Genomic DNA, 25,596 nt, shown 5'->3' with positions numbered 1-25,596 from the left:
GCCTCCACAGCGGTCCACAACGACGCCGACAGACTCCGGGTTCTCCACGCGAGGGTAAGCGACGCTGTATACTTAGCAATCCATGAGGCCCAAGACTACAAAGGGGCCCTCGAGCTTCTCAAAAAGCGATACAACAAACCGCCGAATGAGATCCATGCTCGACACCTTCTAGCCACTCGACGGCGGCAGCCCGGCGAAACGACGGAACAGTACCTGTGTGAACTTCAGCAGCTAGCCAGAGCCTGCAACTGCAAGCCAGTGTCGGCGGCCCAGTACATGAGCGACCTAGTTCGAGATGCGTTCGTGGCGGGAATCGGCTCGTCGTACATCTGCCTTCGGCTGCTGGAGCAAGGTAACCTCGACCGCACTAAAACCGTAGAGTTAGCTGACGCTCTAGAAACGGCCTCCAAAAGTCTGGAGATGTACCCCGACGACTGCATGGGGACATTGTGGCAAGTGCAGCCGCAGACTCCACTTTATTCAGCGGGTTCGAAAAACTACGCGATTGCGTTTCCAGCCTCGGACCGGACGACGGCAGCAGCTCCAGGTGGCCCGCGGTGTTACTTCTGTGGGGGGGTGAAACACCCTCGGCAGCGATGTCCAGCTAAAGTGGTATTGTGCTCCGCCTGTGGCAAGAAGGGACATTATTCCAAAGTATGCCAGACCAAACCACCCTCCAAACACAGCAGTGTGGCGTGTGACTCCCCGGAGCCGGCCTCCTTGTCTTCTGCGCCATCGAGGTCTTCCACCACATGCGATTCCAGGGTGTCGCCATTCCTAACGACGGAGTCGCAAGACACGTGCGACCTGCAGGGGCCGCCGGTTTTGGCGCCATCGACCACGTGCGACCTATGGGGGCAGCCATTTTGGTCGGCACTGACCGCAAATGGCCAGCAGGGGCCGTCATCAACCATCTCAGCTGCCTGCAGTTGCACCCACGATCTAACGGTGGCGTCAATCATTCTGGACCAGGCCAAGCCTCACAGACTCGACAAGTCCATGATGGACATACAGGTAAACGGACGCCAGATTTATTGTTTGTTTGACAGCGGGAGCACGGAGAGCTTCATTCACCCTGACACCGTGAAGCGGTGCGGTCTCCAGATTCGGACTGTCAAGCAGACAATTTCAATGGCGTCAAGGTCCCGGTCTGTCACCGTGCTAGGGAGCTGCGTGGTCAATCTGACAGTGCAGGGCATGGTTTACGAGAACTTCAGGCTCCTTGTGTTACCGCACCTTTGCGCGCCGATACTCCTAGGACTAGATTTTATGGTCCACCTGAAGAGTGTAACCCTGCAGTACGATGGACCACTCCCTCCGCTTTCAGTGGGAGCTCTGCAGCCTCTAAATTGCCCAACGCACTCCACATGTAGTCTCTCGACGTCAGGATTACCACACCCTCCCTATTCCAGAATCTCATGCCAGGCTGCAAGCCCATCGCAACAAAGAGCAGGCGTTACAGCGCTGAGGATCGAATCTTCATTCGATCTGAAGTTCAGCGGCTCCTCAAGGAAGGGATCATCCAACCTAGCGCTAGTCCATGGAGAGCGCAAGTCGTGGTGGTTAAGAATGGGAACAAACCCCGGATGGTCATAGACTATAGTCAGACCATTAACAGATACATGCAGCTGGATGCGTATCCCCTCCCGCGCATATCTGACATGGTCAATCAGATTGCGCAGTACCGGGTGTTCTCCACCATCGACTTAAAATCTGCTTACCACCAGCTCCCCATTCGCCCAGAGGACCGACAATACACGGCCTTTGAGGCGGATGGTCGCCTGTACCACTTTTTAAGGGTTCCCTTTGGTGTCACGAATGGGGTCTCGGTCTTCCAGCGTGCTATGGACCGAATGGTGGACCAGAACGGGCTGCGGGCTACCTTCCCGTACCTGGATAACATCACCATCTGCGGCCATGACCAGCAGGACCACGATGCCAACCTTCTTAGATTCTTACGCACTGCATCTCGCCTGAATCTGACCTACAACAGGGAGAAGTGTGTATTTCGCACGCGCCGCCTAGCTACCCTCGGATACGTGGTTGAAAACGGGGTCCTTGGCCCTGATCCAGACCGTATGCGTCCCCTCCTCGAACTCCCCCTGCCCACTAGCATCAAAGCACTGAGAAGATGCTTAGGCTTCTTCTCATACTGTGCACAGTGGGTTCCCAATTACGCGGACAAAGCCCGTCCGCTCATCAAGTCTACCTCCTTTCCCCTAACAACAGAGGCTCGCTTAGCCTTTGCAAGAATAAAAGCTGACATCGCGAAAGCCACGATGTACGCTATTGATGAGTCCATCCCCTTCCAGGTGGAGAGTGATGCATCTGATTTCGCCCTGGCCGCCACACTTAACCAGGCGGGCAGGCCCGCCGCCTTTTTCTCTCGCACCCTCCAAGGCCCTGAAATTCGGCATTCTGCGGTGGAAAAGGAGGCCCAGGCCATTGTGGTGGCCGTTCGGCATTGGCGCCATTACTTGGCGGGAAAACGGTTCACTCTGCTCACGGACCAGCGGTCCATGGCGTTCATGTTCAACAACACGTTACGGGGTAAGATCAAGAATGATAAAATCTTGAGGTGGAGAATCAAACTCTCCACCTACAATTATGATATCATGTACCGTCCAGGGAAGCTCAACGAGCCCTCGGACGCCCTGTCGCGTGGAACATGCGCTAGTGTGCAGGAGAATCGATTACAGGCTCTCCACAATGACCTCTGCCATCCGGGGGTCACTCGGCTCTTCTACTTCATAAAGGCCCGGAATCTACCCTACTCGGTGGAGGATGTCAGGTCCATAACCAGAAGCTGCCAGGTATGCGCGGAATGCAAACCGCACTTTTACCGACCTGACAGGGCACACCTCATTAAGGCCACTCGTCCTTTCGAAAGACTGAGTGTGGACTTCAAGGGCCCCCTTCCCTCGACAGATCAGAACGTGTACTTCCTCAATGTGATTGATGAGTACTCACGATTCCCTTTTGTCATTCCCTGTTCTGATATGACCGCTGCCACGGTTATCAAGGCATTACGGGATATTTTCACCCTGTTCGGTTACCCCTGTTATATCCACAGCGATAAGGGCTCGTCGTTCATGAGCGACGACTTGAGGCAATACCTGCTCTCATATGGGATTGCCTCTCGTAGAACCATGAGCTACAACCCAAGGGGTAACGGACAGGTTGAACGAGAGAATGCTACAGTCTGGAAGGCTGTCTTACTGGCGTTGAGGTCTAAAGGTCTTCCAGTCTCCCGTTGGCAAGAGGTACTCCCTGATGCGCTCCACTCCATACGCTCACTCCTGTGTACGGCAACCAACGCTACTCCTCATGAGAGAATGTTTTCATTCCCCAGGAAGTCTTCCTCTGGGACCTCATTACCATCTTGGTTGACGTACTCAGGACCTGTCCTCCTGCGGCGGCATGTTAGGACCCGCAAGTCCGACCCTTTGGTTGAACAGGTCCATCTCCTCCACGCCAACCCTCAGTATGCCTATGTGGCATATCCTGACGGGCGAGAGGACACGGTCTCGATTCGAGATCTGGCGCCAGCAGGGGGCTTGGAAACCCCTGTCGCTCCCACACCCCCAGTTAGGGACCCCCCAACCATTATCTCCCCTCCTGACACGGCGCGGGCAGTATCGGGACCACCACTTAACCCTCTTACTCCCGTGTACAGCTTGCCTGAGTCCAGGAGATTGTCGCCACCTCGAGGCGTGCTCGAGTCCAGCGGATTGTCACCACCTCGTGGTCTACCGGCCCGTGAGGAACTGGAGGAGTCACTGGACACCGCCTTGGAGAGAAGGTCACCGCGATTGCCTGAACCGGCGTCATCGCCGGTGTTGAGGAGGTCGCAGCGACGGTGCGGTCCCCCAAACCGTTTGAACTTATAGACAGATGAACAGTTGTTCTGTTTTTCTGTGCCCCGCCGGCCTTTGTTTTAAAAGGAGGGGTGAATGTGGTGAACCATTGTTGGTTACCACCAGGAGTGCTGAGCCATGGTCTGGCCAGTACTATGAGTCTGTAGATATGTTACTGTTAGGGTTAGGGTTGGGCTGTTCTACCTGTTAATATAGTCCTATGGTACACCCCAGTTGGCTCCGCCTTCCGGGAGAGGTATAAAGGTCACTGCTCTGCCTGGTGACCCTTTAGTCTGGGATTGTATATTGTATATAGTAGCTCCGTTATTGTTGGCAATAAAAGCCTTTATTTCCTGGGTACATCCTGCCTCCCGTGTGATTTATCGCGCATCAGAGGATTAGAACTAGGGATCACTGTTTAAAAATAACGGGTAGCTCATTTAAGACAGGAATGAGAAAAATTGTTTTCTCTCAGAGGGTCGTGAGTCTCTGGAACTCCTTTCCTCAAAAGGCAGTGGAAGCAGAGTCTTTTACTATTTTTAAGACAGAATTAGACAAATTTTTGATTAACAAGGGGGTGAAAGGTTATCAAGGTTAGGCGGGAATGTGGGATTAAAGTTACAGTCAATCAGCCATGGGGCTGAGTGGCCTACTCCTGCTCCTAATTTGTATGTAGGTTCACATGTTGGGCATTTACAACATTAAATCTGCTCGATGCCATGAATTGTCTTAAAATGCCTTGAAGACATTAAAATATGTTTCAATGCTAGTATTCCGTATCTGAGAGTAGTGTACTGCTGAATACTGGATGACACAATTTGGCAAATACTCAATGACCAACTGTTAAAAATGTGAGCTTCCAACTGAATGATTAAAGAACCATAATGTAATTTTGGGAATGAAGCTGAGTTGGGAGCTGGTCCAATTCAGCACAATGTATTGTAACAGTGCTGGTGATTTATTTGTCTCAGCATTAGTTGAGAAAGGATTGCTCCTTGTTCACTGGAACTATCTACTTGTATATTTTATTCAGTTGTGTTGTCATAGATGTCTTTGGTTGTCTATTTTATTAATCACAAACAAGACAATAGAATAGGATGCTGTCTCATTAAGTTCAATATATAATTCTGCCGTCAAATTAAAAGGAGAGGAAGATGGTAGATGACTTTAGTAAACTGTTTAATTATAACTGCATCACACATATAGGAATGTAACAGTGACCATCAGTTGTTCTACTCAATGATTGTAAACTTTCACATGCTAACAAGGATTTAGGAAACATTTCACAGTAAATTTCAGAACAGATAACAGATTTTCTTTCTCTTACCTGCCGAATCAGATATCCATGTGGCATAGAAACCACGATGTTCCACACTTTGGCTAGAGCCAAATATAATGAACAATTTGTTTGAACCAGATTTAATCATCTCGGGTGAGGTGCTTCCACAGTATTGGCCTATGACTGGTGAGCTGAAGGAACCACCATTCATGATTGTGACAGAGTCCCAATCACAAGTCGAATGAGGCTCTAAATCAAAGTAAACGAACTTCAGCTGTGAACAGAAAAATGCAGGTCATGCAAAAATTAAACAGTACGAGTGCATCTTCAATGACATTGCTTATGGTTAGTGGAAAGAGATAGTTGTGAAGATTTTCCTGAGTCAGATGTTAGTGTAGGCTTGTATCCGGGGTGGATTTGCAATGAACCACACCTTATTGAGGCACAGGGCTCCCAAATAACAGGGGCCCAAAATGATGAGCGAGTCCCTCACAGCCAATCAGGGGCAGAACTTTGAAATCCCTTTGTAATAAGTCTGCAGAGGCAGAAGTCCCTTCACTGAAATTCCTTTATTTACAACTCGAACAGCAGTACATAGAGTGTTATCAGTCAGCAGTCGACCTCCGGGGGTGTCAGAGGAACTGACACTCCCAGTTAAGTACAAGGCAAAGACTCCCTGATTGGCCTATTAATTGTATCCTTAATCAGGGAGTTCACACTCCGATAGGCCAACCTCAATGGCCTGATTGAAATTATTACACCCTTCCCGAATTTACAGGTTAATCACTCTGCTGAGCCAATCACGGAGGAGGGGGCAGTTCTTTCCTGACACAATCAATGGTCGGAATTATATTACCCATGCGGCTTGTGGCACATTGCGTCTGCACAGTGAGGAGTGGCAGCATGGGATCAGGGTTAGACCCAGCCCATGGTGCCTGAAAGGAATTGTAGTTCTGACGTGTGCATCAGTGGTTGGCATCAAGTGTTCGGGGGTTTGAACTTGGGAAAGTGCAAGTCCCAGCGGCTGTTACATAGGTGAGGCTGGAATTGGAGGAACGCATCTTTAAGTCTCAGGATCGCAACTATTTAATCGCCTCTACCTCATTTATCTTACATTTCCATGCATTTTCAAAAATAGACTCACAGTTATTGTGTGTCCTTCTGGGGCCTCCAGCCTCCATGCACAATGGGTCAAAGGATTATAGTGTGATGGGTAGTTGGGGCTTGAAATGAATCCATTTTCTCCAATCTGAATGCCTCCACATTCTAAAAGAGGAGAGAAACTCAATTAAAATTACATATATTGGAAGGTCACAACCTTGATGAAAATATTCTTGGTGAGTCGGACATGCTATATTGGTTTATGACACATGACTCCTGATTTCAATCAAGACATTTAAGAGAGAAATTGGATAAGTAGATAAATAGTTAAAAAAAATACAAAAGGATATGGAGAAGGAAATGGGAAATGGGGCTAAATAATTCTAATGGGAGAGGTAGCACTGAACATGTACAATAGGACAAATGGCCTCTTTCTGTAATGTATTTTCTATGATTCTGTACTGAAGTGTCTATCATTCTTGGACTGAAATTTCTATGATTCTTTAATGAACTTTCTATGATTCTCTACTGAAATTTCTATGATTTTGTATTGAATTTTCTACAATTCTATGCTAAAATTTCTATGATTTTGTATTGAATTTTCTACAATTCTATGCTAAAATTTCTATGATTTTGTATTTTTTTTTGTTTCTGTACAGAAATTTCTATGACTCTGTATGGAACTTTCTATAATTCTGCATTGAAATTTGTATGATTCCATCAGTGTTTGGTGACTCATTTCAAAAGACATCTTCATTGTACCAAGTGTAAATCAATGACTTTAAATGACTTATGCCTCATTAAATAATGGAGAAAAGAACTTGATACAAATGTCATAACTTTTCTTTCAACAATGCAATTCTGTACAACATTAATTACGATTTTTAAGGTTTGGGAATACCATTAAATGGATAACTTGTCTCAAGAAAAAGTGCTGACCTGTAAAACTATATTTGGCAAAGAAACCAATATCTTCCACTAATGGACCAGATAAGAAATGCACCCAGACCTGCTGGGAAGGTATCACCAGTGGAATAGTGGGAGCAGACTGTCCACACAGCCTGGCAATTACATCACCATTCGAATCTCCTGAGGGGGTGAAGGAAAAGAAAAATTAATTAACGGTACATTACATAAGTCAGTAGGGCAGTGGGTAGAAGATATTGAAATCTGTGCAACTGTTTTACTGATATTGTTGTTTTGTAGATTTGACATGGGAACAATTTTCTGACGTACACTGATATTTCACAAAATTATCTAGTTGTGTAATGTTTTTTAGGATAACAGCTCCCCATGGACAGATGTCAGTTTATTTTTATAAGGCTCTCATTAGCAAAAACAAATTACGCAAATATACATGCAATTATGGGGAAACTGCAGATGGTGTTGGTGCGCATACCAATCTGGCAACTATTGAGTGAATTATACATCAACATAGGAGCATGTGAATGCTTTAAAATATTCTTATGATATCCTTCATTTTACTATCACAATCAGGCTATTAACTTGTTTATTTAAAATGATTTAATGCAGTGTTTGGGGGAATTTCACATGAATGTGCATGACAATACTTCAACCTATCTGCACCTGCAGCAATGCAGCGCGCGTATTGGTTAGTGTTCTTTTCATTGAAGTTAGAGTTAGATTAAAGGAAACACAAAGGGTGGGATTTTCCGGCCGCACTCGCCTCAAGGCCGGAAAATCCCACCCGAGGTGAATGGATCTTTGCATGGTCTGTGTCCTGCCCACTACGATTCCCATGGCGGGTGGAACAGGAATATGTGGGCTAAAATGGATAAGATGTCAAATGGGCATGGGGATCACAATGAATGATCAATCCACATCAATTGAGTGTGGTGTATGCAGCATGTCACAATTGTGTTGCCGGCTACTTTAAGTGATTGAAGAAGCTCTGACGAAGAGTCATCCTGATTCGAAACATTGGTCTATTCTCTCTCCACAGATGCTGCAGAGCTTTTCCAGCACATTTTGTTTTTCAAATTTCAAATTTCAGCACCCACAGTATTTTGCCTTAACTTTAAGTGATTGCTTCATGCTGACAGTGTTTCACATGCTGTTCATTAGCGGTATGCATCAGCAAGTGTCTAAAGCCAGCCTGAACTTTTTAAAAGGGAGGTATGCTGTGGATGTTGGAGACGGTGAGAGTATTTTCAATAATGTTTTTTGAAAGTTCCAGCAATGGCAGCACGGAGCACAGTGGTTAGCACTGCTGCCCCACAGTGCCAGGAATCCAGGTTCAATTCTGGCCTTGGTTAACTGTGGAGTTTGCACATTCTCCCACAGTCCAAAGAATGCACATTTCCTCCCACACTCCAAAGAGTGCAAAAAAACCCAAGAAAAACTGTGGGGAAGGCAGAATTAGGCTACTGAGTTGAATAGTCAGCCATGATTATAATGAATCTCAGAGCAGGCCTGAAGGGCCGAATGGCCTACTCCTGCTCCTATTTTCTATGTTTCTATATCCACACTGCCAATGTAACTTTCAACTCATGGACCTCAATTTTACGGACAGGTCTATTGTGTGGTACTTTATCAAAAGCATTTTAAAAGTCCATATACAAGGCATCCATTGCATTACCTTCATTTAGCAGCAAAATATATCAATTTCTTTATTTATTGTCAGTTCATGCATCAATGTACAGGGGTAATAATCACTCACCAAATCGGAACTCAATGTAATCGTTCTGACAAGCTGGATGGTTTTCCAGGTGAAAGCTGGAGAACTGGATATGAATGGATGAATTTGTGGTGCGGGAATTCTGAATGACCCATTCACAGTTAAGATTGTTTGTGTAGTTCGACACACCATCAAAGCCAGGAGAAGTGAAGTTCCCACCATTTGCGTCCATCAAGGTGCTGCCACAGACTGAAATCGTAAAACAAAACGTTACAAGCTGAATGAATAAGAGACACATTGCAAAAATTAAGCTGCATGTATTATAAGGAATGGTTGCTGCATAGTTAGAAGGATAGAAAGGAATGGTTAGAGAGATAGGAAGGAAAGACAAATGATCAAAGGATTTTGCACTCGTGATAAGGGCTCAGAGATATCAAATTGCACATAATACCATAGGTAACAGAAGCACAATATAGGGAGGGAGGGACTGAAGCTAGTCCTTACAAGAGAAAGAAAGAAAAAGGCCAGAAATTTCCTGTCCTGCCTGTTGCAGGAATCTCAGCAGGCGGGACAGAAAATTGGATGGGCCATTTAAAGGTCCGTTGAACTTGGGTGGGAATTCCCGGGCTTGGAATGCGCGCAGCCGAAGAATCCTGTCCAAATTGTAGACACAAAAACGTTACTGTCCAAGAGAAAACAAAACCACACTGCCAAAACTGCCACGTCAACTATTGCATACTACAACAGATGACAGTCCAATTTTATACTCTTGCCCTCCCCATTGCCACCTCCCTGAAACTTAAACCTCTGCATGTACTGACTTCATACAATAACGACTTCTGACAGGTCCTGTCTCATATCACACCCCCAATCACCTATAACTCCTGTCCTTGTCTCTCTCTGTTCCCCAATGTTTTGTTTTCACAATCTTCACTATTATTTATCATTCACTTCAAGGCATCACCTCGCCCCCACCTCTGCAAATCCTGCTGTCACTAAGTCTCAAATCATACACTCCACTCCTCTAACTCTACCAGTGAGACAGACAAGATTAGCAATGTTGTGGGCACACCATGATTTCCAGGTTCCCCTGACATGGGCTGATATCACCCTTCTTTTATTGTTGTTGTGTCAAAAATCTGGACTTCCCTCCTGAACACCATTAGCACCAAGACTGCAGTGATTTAAGCTAAAGGCCGATCACTCTTTCTCGGGACAACTAATAACTGGTAAAAATGTGTGAACTTGCCTGTATCATCCACATCCCTTGTATGTTATGAAATCAATAAAGTTCATAGTTAAAATTACATATCCAATCTCACAGCGGAAATGTTTAAGCATGCATGGAACAACATTTGCACATGGCGCGCGAATGACACGTGGCTGACCTGCATCCTTGTCTGAAGTGTAAGTCACGCTGAAGCCTTTGTTTGAACCTGATTTGTCACTCACAAAAAGAAGCCGCATGGTATTTCCAGATGACATCACTTGTGTTCCAGGGTCAATGGTACTACAATACTTGTGTAGCATGGGAGAATTGGGTTGAAGGCCATTGTATACCTGGTGATGGAGACATCATCAACTAAAGAATTAATACCAAAGAAAATCCTTACAGTTTGACGTCACAGATGTCTTTAGCAACATATTACATCTAAATCTGTGATGATAAATCAATGTTTAAAATCATTGGCATGATAGATGTACTTGTTAATGAGTCAGGTATCTTTAAAAAATGTCCTAATGACTCCTTCCTTACCACAGCAGGTAAGGTGGCACGGTGGCTAGCACTGCTGCCTCACAGAACTAGAGACCCGGGTTCAATTCCAGCCTTGAGTGACTGTCTGTGTGGTGTTTACACATTCTTCCCGTGTCCGTGTGGGTTTCCTCCCACTGTCCAAAAATGTGCAGGTTAGGTGGATTGGCTATGCTAAATTGCCTCTTAGTGTCCCAAGATGTATAGGTTGGGGGGATGGATTAGCAGAGTAAATATGTGGGGTTATGGGATAGGGCCTCAGTGGAATGCTCAATTGGAGAGTTGGTGCAGACATGATGGGCCGAAAGGCCTCCTCCTGCACTGTAGGGGCTCTGGGTACACTTTCGGTCTGTCCCTGAACCAGTTATGTTGGGAAGCTCCAGTTTCAAACCGTGTTCTGGGCTGATTTGTTGAATTAATTATTTGGGCATGCGAGGTGGCAAAGGTAGCTTTTCTACAATCACCTTCCATCTCCATCAGCTAGCAAAAAGAGAAGAAAAATATCAACCAGGGTTCCTTCTGCTGATCACTATGGGGAGACCAATGCTGGGGTGTGTGTGTGTGTGTGTGTGTGAATAGACATTGATTGAGAGGAGAATTGGTGTTGGTTGTGATGCCCTCCATGGTTGGTAGTTCTGCTGATACATGGATGGCATATCAAAAATGCCAAGTTGGGCCATCAAAGTGCCTTTGGAATAATATTTGAGCATGTGGGCTCATAGAAACCCTACAGTGCAGAAAGAGGCCATTTGGCCCATCGAGTCTGCACCGACCACAATCCCACCCAGACCCTACCCCCATACCCCTACATATTAACCCGCTAATCCCTCGAACCTACACATCTCAGTACTCTAAGGGGCAATTTTAGCATGGCCAATCAACCTAACAATGCCGTGCAATATCCAGTATCAATGAACACAGCAAACTACAGCCCGGACGAAGGGTCATCCAATCTCAAACGTTGGCTCTATTCTCTCTCCACAGATGCTGTCAGACCTGCTGAGTTTCTCCAGCATTTTCTGTTTTTGTTTCAGATTCCAGCATCCACAGTATTTTGCCTTTACCTGAGAATTGTGTCTGAGGTCTTACAGCTGGTATAGGACACGAAATTAAATATTTAAATAACCACCTTGGCTGTTTCAGGCAGGAATGCTTGCCACCATTTTGGAAATTAAAAATGGAGTTGGATCAGCCTCTAAGTAGGCTGTCAATGTATAATAGGATCTTACAAAAGAATGTTTGCTTAACATTACATTTCTCAGGGTGGTCGCCACACAAAACGTGCTTCTAATAATTTATGTAAAGTGACCTGCCTGCAGGATTCTGAACATTTCCTTAGTTAGTGGAAACCTCAATCAAGTAAAGTCAAACTTCTTGCATTTTGTACCTGGGATTGGGAGGGACTGAACTAGACCTTTGCTTGCAACAGGTGAAAGCCTAACCCAATGCCATTGAGACAGGATGGGAACATTCCTGGTCCCATGTCTCTATTTCTTCTTCTCCTGTCTGTCAAAGTACCCTCTCTCAAGGACATTCAAAAAAATTAGGTGTTGGGGCTTGCACTTCTATCCCACAGATTTCAGGTCCTGGGCAGCACAAAGAAAGATGTTGGTAATGTGGTACTTAAATTATCCTTGTTGTGAGGGAGTGATGATGGCTTACCTTCTCCTCTCACCCAGGAAGATCTTCAGGCTATGGAGCTAAAGCACAGGCCTGCAACTATGCTCCTGTTTCCTCCTCTGGTCTACATAGGTACAGGAGTCAGCCATACACAGCACCTTGATCCCGTTCAAGCACAAGGCCTGGGTGTAGTTGGGGATGCATGGAGGGGCTTGTGCCAGATGCTCCTGAGACATATCAATGATCTTGAACAGGATATCTTGGCATTCCTGGACCTACACAGGCACAGACTGCTACTCTTGTCAAATCCCAGGTCTGGGAGGAAAGATTGGCCCGAATAACTCACCCTAAGTTGCTGTTTGATAAGTGTGTTTCATTTTTGACTTACAGCAACATAATCAAAGTTACAGGTCAGATGAGTTTCCAAGTGAAGTTCATTGAACGTTAGTGTCACTCTGCGTCCAACTTGCACGGTGATTTTCCATTGACATTCAAGACCATGTAGGTAACTGTTTGGATAGTTCGGTGAGCTGAAGGTTCCTGTGTTAGCAGTTAATTCACCTCCACAACCTGTAACAATATGTATGAAGCTCAATTTCACTGGAACCAAAGAAAAAGATCTTCCATCTCTAACCCTGTTAAGCATGTATTCATCCATTGTTAATACAGACCAACTGTGTTTGCACCATCAAATAATAATTACTACATTTTGATTTGTATTGAGAAAGACTTCAGGGCAGGGTTAGGGTTAGTAAAGGGTAGTAATACGCGCTTTGAGTTTTCCCTTTATTATATATCTGTTGAATAAAGCTCCATGGTGGAGCTTTCTATTGACATATTCTGGTGAAACAAATTTGAGGATGCTGTTAAAAGTAAATGTATGAATTTAGAATGGGAACAAAAAACTTTGGAGGACAGTGACGGAAAGAGAATAAATGGTGATGGAAAGGACTATAACCTGCTATTACAACATGTCTGCTTCATAATATCAGAATCAGTGGATTCTTAGGCTTGGTGATTCACAGGGGTTGGATGCTTAGGGTGTGGGATTGGTGAACTTTCAAATGGAATACCACAGGAAGCCCAGGTTTCACTGTCTGCTGTGTCGTAGAATCATAGAATTTACAGTGCAGAAGGAGGCCATTCGACCCATCAAGCTTGCACTGACAACAATCCCACCCAGATCCTATCACTGTAACCCCACGTATTTATCCTGCTAGTCTCCCTGATACTAAGGGACAATTTACCATGGCCAATCCACCTAACCCGCACATCTTTGGACTGTGGGAGGAAACCGGAGCATCTGGAGAAAACCGATAAAGACATGGAGAGAACGTGCAAACCCCACATAGTCACCCGAGGCCAGAATTGAATCCAGGTCCCTGGCGCTGTGAGGCAGCAGTGCCACCGTTCCACCCAAACAACATTTATGTTTGCTAGTTTCCTTGTCCAGATGTCAGCTCGATTGCAGCTACCCCATTGTTGGTTCCTTTTTGCGTTTTAACATCCAACCATCAAAGTGGAAATTGGTGTATTCCACTTGTCACTCAATAGTGAGTCCAGAATTTCAACCCAGCACCAGTGAAGAAACAGGGATGTATGTTCACGTCAGGGTGGTGTCTTACTTGGAGGGAGTATTGCAAGCGTTAACACTGGTGATCTGTTGACCTTCTCCTTCTGGCTGGTAAAGGTTTGGGGTTTGGAAGGTGCTGTTAAAGAAGCTTCGGCAAATTGCTACAGTTCTTCCTGTAGATAGTGCACAATGTACCTATGATACATTAGTGAAGGATAGGTTGGATGTTTAGGATAGTAGATTAGGTGCCAAACAAGTGGAATGTTGCCACTGAATAGTGTCAAGTTTGTTGAATGTTGCTGCAGTTGCACCTATCTAGGCAAATAAAGGACATTCCATCATACTCCTGACTTGCATCTTGTAGAGGCGGTGAGTAACTCACCACAGAATTCCCAGTCTCTGATCTGCTGCAATAGTCATTGCATTTATCTGGCTAGTACATTTGAATTTCTGGTCTATAGTGATTGCCAGAATCTTACTGATGGTTGGGGGAACCCAGTGATAATAACTTTGATAAATGGCAAAGAATGGTGATTGGGCTCTCTCGTGCTGGAGATGGTCACTGCTGGCCACTTGTGTCCTGCAAATGTTACTTGCCCAACCCTGAAAGTTGTCCATGTCTTGGTGTATGCAAGCATGACTGCTTCATTACCTGAGAAGTTGTGAATAAACTGAACACGAGGCAGTCATCAGCAAAAAGCCCCATGAGTGATCTTACGAGTGAGGAAGAGCCATTAATGAAGCGACTGAAGAAAGTTGGATCTAAGACACTGCCCTGAGGAATTACTGCAGCAAAGTACTGTGGTCAGATTATTGAACTCCAGTGACCAAAATCTTCTTGCTTTTGACTCCAGCCACTGAACAGTTATCCTCTTGATCTCTAGCAACTTCAATTTTAATCAGGCCCATTGGTGCCACATAATTGTTTCCTTGATGTTAGGACAGGCATTCTTATTTCATTTCTATTTGGACCAAGGCTGGAATGAGGTCTGGAACTGAGTGGCCCTGGCAGAATGAAATTGTTGACAATTGCCTCCATCACTTTGCTGGTGATTGGGAATAGGCTGTGTAATAACTGGCTGGATTTGTTCCAATTTTTGTGACAGGACCTTGTTGCCAATGTTGTTGCTGTACTAAAGCAGCCTGTCAAAGACCACACTCTACACCCAACCAAGGAGTGCATGTTGCTAATACTGATTAACAAAATCCTATTCTTCAACATCTCACATCTTGAGCACAGAAATTTTTTTTTGAAAAAAATAACTCCAAACTAGGTAGCACGTGCAATTCATTTAATTGTTTACTGGAGTAAACTACCTTCAATGCTGGCTTCAAACTGTAGCCTGAATCCTGATCCACTGCCAGAATTATCGCTGCTGAAAAGGACATAGGCAATGCTGCCTGAAGTATCCACAGCATTAGGCAATGTACTACCACAGTGTCGCCCCAGCACACGGCCTGTATGAGTGAAACAGAGATCAGATACTACATCATCTGCACTTTTAACATCAACAGCTGTGCTGTACAAATCAATATTCTAATTACAAGATGCAATAAGCAGGACAAGGAAGTTAAATAACCAAAGATTAATGGGTGTGTTTTCACCTTTAACCCATTCCATTTAGTGATTTTCTAATATGGATCTGCTGGTTCTCAAAACACACACTAATATTCAAGCAGGCAACGACACTGTGGACTTAAATGGTTTTAATATTTATAGTTGTCTTGTTTTTTGTGAGCAAGTCTTCATCTAAAAATAACTAACAGAAAGGTATAACATTGAAAACACTATCATTTTAGTGTACCATGTGTTAGGGAATAATTCCAAGCTTACAGATCATCAAGAAATGAGTTCTTAGACTATGCCATCAGTTGGAGTTGGTTAAAAGATCCTGAACAATAGAGAGAAGCCAGGTTGGGTCACACATGAATTTTCAACTGGCATAAGATTCTTACAGTATAGGGAAAAAGAAAGCATGAGGTGAGATCTGTTAACTTAGCTAACTTGGTAACATTATCAGCTCTGTATCAAGAGTCCCTCCTCCCCTTTCCTGGAAGAGGGCTGACAAATGGTGTCATGATGCACTTTCACAGACTTCATTAAAACACAGAAGGCATTTACTAATAAAAAGAACTGCACAGCAATACAGTAGCCCGCAAAGCTGCCATTGTCTCTCTCATGTCTTCTGCCTAAGAGAGGACTTAAACCCCTGAGATTACTCACTCTGTGTCCCGATTGGTCACCCAAATCAGGTGATAGAAACACAGAAAATAGGTGCAGGAGTAGGCCATTCGAGCATGCACCACCATTCAATATGGTCATGGCTGATCATGCACTTTCAGTATCCCACTTTCTCTCCATACCCCTTGATGCTTTAACCACAGGGGCCACGTCCAGCTCCCTCTCGAACATATTTAACAAAGTGGCTCCAACAGCTTTCTGCGGCAGACAATTCCACAGGTTCACAACTCTGAGTGAAGAAGTTTTTCCTCATCTCAGTCCTAAATGGCTTACCCCTTATTCTTCAACTGTGACCATTAGTTCTGGACTTCCCCAACATTGGGAACATTCCGCCCACATCTAGCCTGTCCAGTCCCATCAGGATTTTGTATGTTTCTATGAGATCCCTTCTCATTCTTCTAAATTCCAGTGAGTACAAGCCCAATCGATCCAGTCTCTCTTCATATGTCACTCTTGCCATTCTCACTCTGCGAGTCTTTCAGTGCTCTCCTTTTGGAGTCATTCAGTGCACTCATTCTGGGGTCTTTCATTGCCCTCCTCGGAGGTCTTCCATTACCTCTTCCTTGAGTCTTGTTGCTTATGGAGATTTTTTTTAAAGTAACCCTCTATCTGCAGTCCTCTTCAATTTTCCTGTCCATTGCCATTTGTTTCTTCTTGTGGTTGCTGCTTTAATTACTTTGCCATTTTAAATGCATTACTGCTTTAAGTGCTTCCCCCTTTAAACCTGTCATTTTTTTCCCTCACTGAATTGTCAGCAGCTATCAGCTTTCTCTGTTTTTCCTGCATTTTTGAAGTTTTGGTGCAAACCTAGCTACTCTTTTTTGAACCTTTGAAACTTCAGCTTTCAGTGAATGAAAGCCCTTTAATATCTGTGTAATTTTTTTGTTATTCTGGCAGTTTAGAAAGTTTTTTTGTTTGATGTGCCGGTTGTTTTGTCAAATTCACTGGCACTTGAGGTCCATTGGGCAGTTGTTCTTAAACTGTTTAACTTCTTTTTTAAAAAGTTGAGGATTTCTCTTCTAAAAACTTCAGAACTTCTCTGTTTGAAGTCCACCAGTGTAGAGATTGCTGTCACAGAACTCCTGCAGGCTCAGGTCCGATCGGGGACTGATCAAGTTCAGCCTCCTCATTTTCCTATGTTTTGGAACACCTCCTGCAGCTTCTTGGGGCTTTTTGTTTTTCACTTCAAACACAGTTTTCTGTGCTTTTTTAAAAACTCTGTTTAACTTAACTTTAATTTCTTCTTTAAACTTAAAGCCACGCCTCTTGCTTCTCAGTGCTATTTCCTCTTGATTTTTTTCCCCTCTATATATTTCTAAACTAGCCAATTCAGATTTGTTCTGTATCAGCCTCTGCTATGCACTGAGCCTCACAGACCACCTTGCCTACTAGTCTACAATGTAAGCAGAGGTACATTTCTGCATTATGCTCACTCTTCTTGTGGATTCTGACCTAGGGATCTTGCTGTGTTTGCCCCACTGCTCATGCAACCTGGAACTGTCTCCCTTTTCTGATTCCACAACACTCAAGATCTGTCAATATCTCAAATGTGGCTATTCACCTAAAGAGAGGCATTCGGATGGGCACTTTGTTTTATACAAGCTTCAATTAAAACAAGATACTCACAGGGGTTGAGCTAGAGGCAGTGTCAGAATAATTTTATCCTCATCACCAGATGTAATGATACACTTTCACAGACTTCATTAGAAACACAAACGGTATTTATTAAAACAACTGTACAGCAGTATAGCAGCCCACAAGAATACCCTAGTCCTGTACGTGTCTTCTGTCTAAGAGAAGTCTCCAGGCCCTGGGGTGATTACCCACTCTGCGTCCCAATTGGTCCCCTAAGCCAGGTGACCCTTACTCAACTGGGTTTCCCTTAAAGAGACAATCATGACAAATCACCACAGATGAGTTGGGATGTGGCACCGTTCCAGTTGTCCATCCACCTCTGCCAGCATTTTGCCATTGGAAGGATACTTTGTCGGGCAGCCCACCTGCCCTCAGGTCAACTGAGGCCCTTAAATAACCAATTAATGGTATTTTACCAGCAATGAGGGTGCCCATGGCATGTAGTGAGGCTTCCAGGTAAACTTGTGTGCTGGGGGGAGGCTCCTGTTCAGACACCTTGGGGGTGATCTTACCATCAGCTGCTCTTGTCTTTACAGGTGGTAGAGGTTATGGGTTTGGAAGGTACTGTCGAAGGAATGGCAGCATTTTTCACACAGATGCTCCAGGCACCTGCCTACATCAGGCAGAAGGCTATTCACATAATAGCCAGAGGATCCCATAATAGACAGAGGAGCGCAATGTAATTCTGTGGTACCAATCTAACCAATGGTCCTTAAAGAAACTGCAGTCCTTTTCTCCAAAAACAGGCAAGCTTCTAGTTTTATTTGTTTTAACGATTTCTGTGCGGTTAGGTGACAAACAATATTGTCTTACTCACTGCTGTTTCATCTACCCTCTCCCTATGATTGTCTACCCACCTTTGCACCCAACCTCTGGGTCAGCTGTGTGGAGGATTTGTCAGATTTCCTGCCCCCTCCTCCAATCAACAAATTTTCTGTGAACATTAAGATAAAGGCAAAATACTGCAGATGCTGGAATCTGAAAGAAAAACAGAAAATGCTGGAAAATTTCAGCAGGTCTGACAGCAATGCTGGAATCTGAAGCAGCTCTGACGAAGGGTCATCCTGACTCGAAACGTTGGCTCTATTCTCTCTCCACAAATGCTGTCAGACCTGCTGAGATTTTCCAGCATTTTCTGTTTTTGTTCCTGTGAACATTGATTTGTTGAAAATGTCAGGTAGCTTAATCACACCGTCTATCACCTGTCTGACATCTGTCCAAAGTAGATGTTGGCTCTCAAACATCAGCATATAGTTCAGGCTGTCAATGCAGTTTACCTCTGTAGGGGTACTGCATTGTCTGACACATCTTTCAGACAAGGCATTAAAAAATTTATTCCGGTGGATGTACGACTTGAAGAGCAGCTGGGGAGTTGCCTCCACATCCTGGTCAATGTTCTTTCTCAACCAACACCACAAAAAGTAGATTACCTGCTCACATAATTATGGAAGGAACTGGAGGAAATAATCCATGAAACATAGAGAAAAATTCAGCAAAACTCTATAATTCTATTAATTAAAAGTCAGTTTAATTTAATCAGTCGCTATTAACTGATTATAAACAGACAGAAGGCTGGAATAGAATCACCAAAATACTAATAAAAACCTAGTAATTAGAATAGAATTTGACTTATTCAGCTGCCCTGTTTATTTCTCCTGAGAATCAACAATGTTAAATTAAGGTTTCCATGTTTTACAATGTGTTTCATAAGTACTAAATGAATTTGCACATTTTTTTTTAATGATCCTTGAGGGCTTGTTACTCGTGCTTAATTCAGTTATCCAGGCTGATTAAACTAACTTCCATATGATTGGATTTTTTTTTAAAAGAGTTCACGGAAAGTGGGCCTAAAGTTACAGCTTTCCTTAACTTACCTTTAAAATGTAACATTAATCAAAATAGTAGCAAAGAAGTAGAGAAGTGCATTAACAGATTGTCCATAACTAATTGATATGCACATTATTATGATAGAAACTAATCTTCCCATGACCTGCAAAACCTAAACAGGATTGGAGCATCAAAGTGATGTTCTCAACTGTTGCACATTTATCAGGCATAGTTATACCAGAGTCACAGCTATCCTGGTTACCAGTCCAACAAAATCCATCAGTTTTACTTTCAGCTGACTCAGGACCACAAGGCCTAGTAGCCAAAGTGTGCCATTGACATGCTTTGTACTTAGCTTTCTCTCTCAGCTGAATGGATGGTACAATTTTAAAAGGAGGAAGAAGAAATTGTAGTTTCTTTCAATTGGGACGTAAAATGATAATGTGGTATCATCAATTTTTACATTTCCCAATGGAATCAGAGTTGATTTCTGTTTCATTAATCCATAAATGACATTAGTTCTTCAAGAAACTGAACATTTGTTATACTCACCACTTGCATTATGCTCTCGAATTTCCAGAAAGTCTTTGATGCAATCAGGTGTACTTTCCAGATTGAATGCTTTAAAAGTAATGGTGAGATAATGACCTTCGGGTCCCTCCAGGAACCATTCACATTGAGAATTGTCTGGGTAAGATAAGGGGTATCCAGGACTCTGCAGAGATCCAGTCTGTGCAGACACTGCTCCACCACATACAGCTAAAGGTGATAGAATAACATCCCCTCATTAAATACTTTGAGATTATAATTCTTGATATTTAATTCTAAAGAGAATTTATATATAAACTAAGTATTAATCCTCTTAACCATTTGAGCTGCTGTTGTAATATAAACTCATAGACATCATACTATTGCACATTAGTTCACAATAAACATGGTTATGAATACTCACATGTAATGTAATTATGCTTGCTTTTGAGTGGGATATGTGGAATATATTTTGTTCCAAGCATTTTCATCAACCTTACTTCCAGTTTCTATCCTTCTCTTGCCATTAAATGGACTGTCTCAAAATCTTTCCTTCCGTGACTTCTCTGCCTCCATTTCTGGGTATAGGCTTTCAATCAATATTCACCACAAGCCCACTGAATCCCACAATTACCTTGACAACCTGGTCCATCCCTTAGTCAGCCCCAACACCCTTCCCTTTCCTGCGATATCTTTCCATGCAAGCACAGGAGATGCGACACCTGTTCTTTTACCTCCTCCCCTCTCCCTTCCAGGTGAAACAGGGTTTTCTTGTACTTCCTCCCATTTATTTAGCATATTGCATTTGTTATTCATGCTGTAATCTACCCTACATTGGGACAACAAACATACACTGGGTAACCACTCTGGGGAATACTTCCATTCAAACTGCAAGTATGATCTTGAGCTTCCGCTGTCTGCTATTTCAATTCTTCGCCTTGCTCCCACAACACCTTCCAATCCTTGGCCTGCCACTCAATGTGAGCTCGAGGAATACCATTTTTTATTTTACACCCTCTAGACACAACATTGAGTTCAACATTTTCAGATATTCACTCCTGCCCACATTTTGTTTCCTTTTTCTTTATGAGCTTTGGTTTGTCTTCCTTATTTTTCTTGTCCCATCATGCCAATCCATGTTCCCCACCCACCACCAATGACACCTCATACTCTTCATGCCAGCCATGACACTACTTTGTCCATTGACCCAGTATACACATTCTACAGAACGAATGGCACCTTTAGGAACAATGGCATGGGTGCTTACAAAACACCCATTCACAATTTTGTTAAAAGCACAACTTCTGTTGCTACAATCCTATAAATTACAGAGCTATAAGCACTTGATACCTCTTTTCTTGTGTGAGTAAACATGGACCCATTGACAAAAGAGATCATGGAAAAAATAACTTATTATCACATCATAAAGCTATCAGATTTCTCCTCAGGTACATAAACAAAGGAAGATTATCCTTTTATGAGAATCTGAGCTCTCTTTCTCTCACCTCTTAACCAAAAAATCCCAACAAAGGTAGGCAAAGCTCTTAACTGGTCACTTAATATGCTCAACTGCCACCTCTCCCACAAAATAGCATGGTGTTTTCCTGCACTATTTTCCCAACCTTCAAGCCAGTTGCCAATGGCCCTGGAAAATACCAGCAATTTCACCATGACCTATCATGGATCTTAGCTAACTGGAATTGCCTATTGAAAATTTAAGTGCAAAAGCCTGTGGGTACTGTATGATCTCTTCGCCATTGAAACCAGTGAACAGTAACATGTTCCGTCGCATATCCTCAGAAAAATGAAAGAACTACTGATTTCTCCCAAAGAACAATCCATCACAACAAATTTTGACAAAGTTACTGTACCTATTGAGTATTTGGCTTTGAATCCTTTATAGCTGAGACCATGGTTAGTTTGGAATCTTGCATACATAACACGGCCTGTAGATTTCTGGCGGGAAGGCTTAGTAGATCCACAAAAACGTCCAATCAAAGGAGCATTTGAAGTAGCTCCATCACGTAGCTCCAGATAATCATATTTACATCTAGGATGGAAAATAGCAGCCTTGTTAAAGCACTAGGTTCCTTTGTGACCGTAATTGTGCATTTTGCTTGCATAGGTATTTTATATTTTTACCAATCATATTTCTCACTAAATCCAATATGTATCTTGAAAATGAAGAATTGGGTTCTTCTTAAGACTCTTCTGTTTCAGGCAATGAGCTGTTCAGTCATATGGACATGGATTAGTACTGCCTCAAATTCAAGCCTAGGTATATGCTAAATTAGCTGATCTCAAGTAGTAGCAGTTACTTTTGGCCACAGAGATTGCATTAGAGAAAAGAAGTGCCTCGTGTTTCCATAACTTGTCATTATCCAATGACTCCCTGTTGGAGGAGACAATAGGTGAAAACCAAGCACAGGTTTGGGCTCCACCATAATTCTCTGCAGGCTCTCACCATCAAGAGAAAATGGTAAGAAGAACAGCAATAGCTTTAAGTAAATTGACCTTATTTTGCTCACATTACCCAAGATTTTAATCTTTAATCTTAAATTTTGTACTCTCCACGACCTTTACTTGGCCTTAAATCCCCAAATGGAAGAAGTCTTGCTCTTCTGGTGGAAATTAGGAGCAGATCTGGTGGCCCAGTTACAAAGATGTAGTCCCTTCCCAAAGCTTGGGGTTGGGGTCATTTGCATGTTTGAAACAGGCCACTCTTTAGATGCATATTATATGGTTCTTGCTATGTATTCTAGAACCCTGTTAGATTTACTAGTTGATTTGTCATGTTGCTTGGACAGTCGCAGTGACTTAGCTTTTACTCCTTGCAGGGATTTTTCTAGGACCCCCAGAACTACTTTCATTTTAATCATTGCATTTCAAACTGTCTATTTTTAAACCTCTGTCCCATATTGACACCTGGAGCAGTGTCAAATTTACTATTTTGCATTTGCATAATGGGACAGCACGGCTTTTTTTTATTCATTCGTGGGACATGGGCATCGTTGGCAGGCCAACACTTATTGGCCATCCCCAGTTGCCCAAGGATAGATGAGAGTCAACCACATTGCTGTGGCTCTGGAGTCACATGTAGGCCAGACCGGGTAAGGACGGCAGATTTCCTTCCCTAAAGGACATTAATGAACCAGATGGTTTTTTCCGAGAATTCTTAATTCCAGATTTTTTTTCTTATTGAATTCAAATTCCATCATCTGCTGTGGTGGAATTCGAACCTGGGTCCCCAGGACATTAGCTGAGTTTCTGGATTAATAGCCTAGCGATAATACCACTAGGCCATCGCATCCCCATGGTGGCAAAGTGGTTAGCATTGATGCCTCCAGGGACCTGGGTTCAATTCCTGTCTTGGTCACTGACTGTGTGGAGTTTACACATTCTCCCCATGTTTGCGTGGATTTCCCCCAGATGCTCCGGTTTCCTCCCATAGTCTGAAAGAGGTGTTGGTTAAGTACATTGGCCATGCTAAATTCTCACTCAGTGTACCCAAACAGGTGCCAGAGTGTGGTGACTAGGGGATTTTCATAGCAACTTCATTGCAGTGTTGATTTAAGCCTTCTTGTGTCAATAATAAATAAACTTTAAGCACAACCGATTTAAATCCTTTTGTTGCATTCTCTACGAATTCTGTTAGATCAACAGATCCTACCAGCCTGCAGGTGGTTTAGGTAGATTAGAAACAATATTGGTGTGAATGCTTACTCAACACTTCCCCCAGTTTGACAGTACTTTCAGCAAGTCATCACTGTTTTTAATGGGCTTCGTATCCAATCGCATGTTTCACCAACCGGACCTTAAAGTTCCAGTCTGTACATTTCCTTAGCCTGATTCAGCTCAAGTTCGTACATCAGTCTAAGGACTTATGAGTCATTAAAAAATCACATTTTACATTATTCATTTATTGCAAATTATAAAAGTGACTGAATGAAACATAAGGTTAATAAATTCATAAACATTGATCTTACCCAGAACCCATTTCAATGTGGAATAGGTCATTGAAATCAAGCTGAACTGCTTCACCGTTTGGAACAGTGATGGTCCAGATGCAATCTATGTTTGGTGGGTAATTGTCAGGGTAGTTTATGGAGGCAATATACCCAACAGGGAGAGAATCCGAAACATAAATGGTTCCACCACAGGCTAAAAAACAACAAACGAGATATTATTGTCGACTTGAAAATGAAGGAAAATCAATCACAAGGCTGGGATAAGTATGTACTTAAGAAGATGCTAATTAACAAAAAGATTATACACAATATAATTGTTGTGCCTTCAGAAATATTCCAGAAGTACCTGCCTGAAATCACCTATACATGAATTAGCACGAGGAGAGCTGTAAAAAGCCAAAGTTTTTCAAACGCTTTAGTAAAAAGGCCACACTTCAAAAAATCTCAAAGCTTTATTGAGGAGATGCACTTCTGTTGGCATGTTTATTACAAACATAGCAAGTTTGGCTTGTTCTCCACCCTCACTGCCCACATACCCCACCAGCACCCCTCCAGCTCACTCCACTGGTCCACACAGGGATTTTAACCATAACAGCTGTAATCCATGCAATTCTCTCAGAGATTCTCCAGTACTTAGAGGTACATTTAAACATCCTTTCATCAATTTTCTTCAAAGCTTTTTCACATTTTTTCAGCACAAAGTTATCTATAGAGCACCAGCCGCTGGCCCATTATATTACACAGGAGGATTTAGTGGAATGAAAAGAGCCCTTGACAAGGAGAAAACAATCCATTACCCACTGGAGTTCCGAACAGTTCTTGAGTTACATCATTTCAGTGCTGCATGAAGTGCTGTTTTGTCAATAAATGTACTGTCCTCTGTTTGTCCAGACAATATCGTTTTTGTTCGTCTGTTGTTAATTTGTTAAATTATTACTTTGATAAATCCCTGTCATACAACACAGGCCACAATAAGGGTCACAGCTTCTCAGCTATTTTACACTCTTTGTTTACAGTCTTTGTTAGAATTAATTTATTCAGTCCTTGCTCAAAAGGGGGTCATCTCATTTGAGCACAGTGGCCTGTAAACAAGATAAGTTAGAGGTTTTCCATAATGATTGGTCCTCACTTTGGTTTATAATTTCCTCCAATGAAAAAAGATAGAGGTGAGAATGAAGTATAGATACATGAGAATAGTTCCAGGTGGGATGAGGAACTTTGGTTACGTAAATACATAGGTTGGGACTTTTCTTCTTGAAGAAGAGAAAGTTGAAGGGAGACCTGACAGAGGTGTTCAATATCGTGAAGGATCTGGACAGAGTAGATATGGAGAAACCATTCCTGTTGGCGGAGGGATCGAAAACCAGGTTGCAAAAATTCAAGGTAATTGGCAAAGGAAGTAATGACAACATGAGGAGGAAAAACGTATTTATGAAGTGAGGGGTTAGGATTTGGCAAGCACTTCCTGAGACTGTGGTGGAAGCTGGTTCAACTGAGGTGTTTAAGAGGAAATTGGATTATTATCTGTAAAAAGAAGAATGTGCAAGGGCAAGGATAGAAGGCAGAGGAATGGAA

At 43.2% G+C, this 25,596-nt stretch overlaps 1 protein-coding gene across 1 annotated transcript in view; it reads right to left on the bottom strand.

The window, feature by feature from the left end:
- cubn (cubilin (intrinsic factor-cobalamin receptor)) overlaps window positions 1-25,596 on the bottom strand; it is a 374,618-nt gene that overhangs the window by 132,456 nt on the left and 216,566 nt on the right. Inside the window, exons 44-53 of the mRNA XM_078200308.1 lie at window positions 24,040-24,214; window positions 21,925-22,103; window positions 20,078-20,284; window positions 15,139-15,279; window positions 12,637-12,818; window positions 10,264-10,435; window positions 8,918-9,124; window positions 7,177-7,326; window positions 6,281-6,402; window positions 5,185-5,410 (exon numbers count right to left, since the gene is read on the bottom strand). Of these exons, the coding sequence (XP_078056434.1) occupies window positions 5,185-5,410; window positions 6,281-6,402; window positions 7,177-7,326; window positions 8,918-9,124; window positions 10,264-10,435; window positions 12,637-12,818; window positions 15,139-15,279; window positions 20,078-20,284; window positions 21,925-22,103; window positions 24,040-24,214 (1,761 nt within the window). The remainder of the gene's footprint in view (window positions 1-5,184; window positions 5,411-6,280; window positions 6,403-7,176; window positions 7,327-8,917; window positions 9,125-10,263; window positions 10,436-12,636; window positions 12,819-15,138; window positions 15,280-20,077; window positions 20,285-21,924; window positions 22,104-24,039; window positions 24,215-25,596) is intronic.

Source organism: Mustelus asterias, chromosome 2 (assembly GCF_964213995.1).
Source record: "Mustelus asterias chromosome 2, sMusAst1.hap1.1, whole genome shotgun sequence".
NCBI classification, from domain to species: Eukaryota; Metazoa; Chordata; class Chondrichthyes; order Carcharhiniformes; family Triakidae; genus Mustelus; species Mustelus asterias.
Note: the sequence above shows the minus strand (reverse complement) of the source record. Positions and strands in the feature narration are given on the sequence as shown.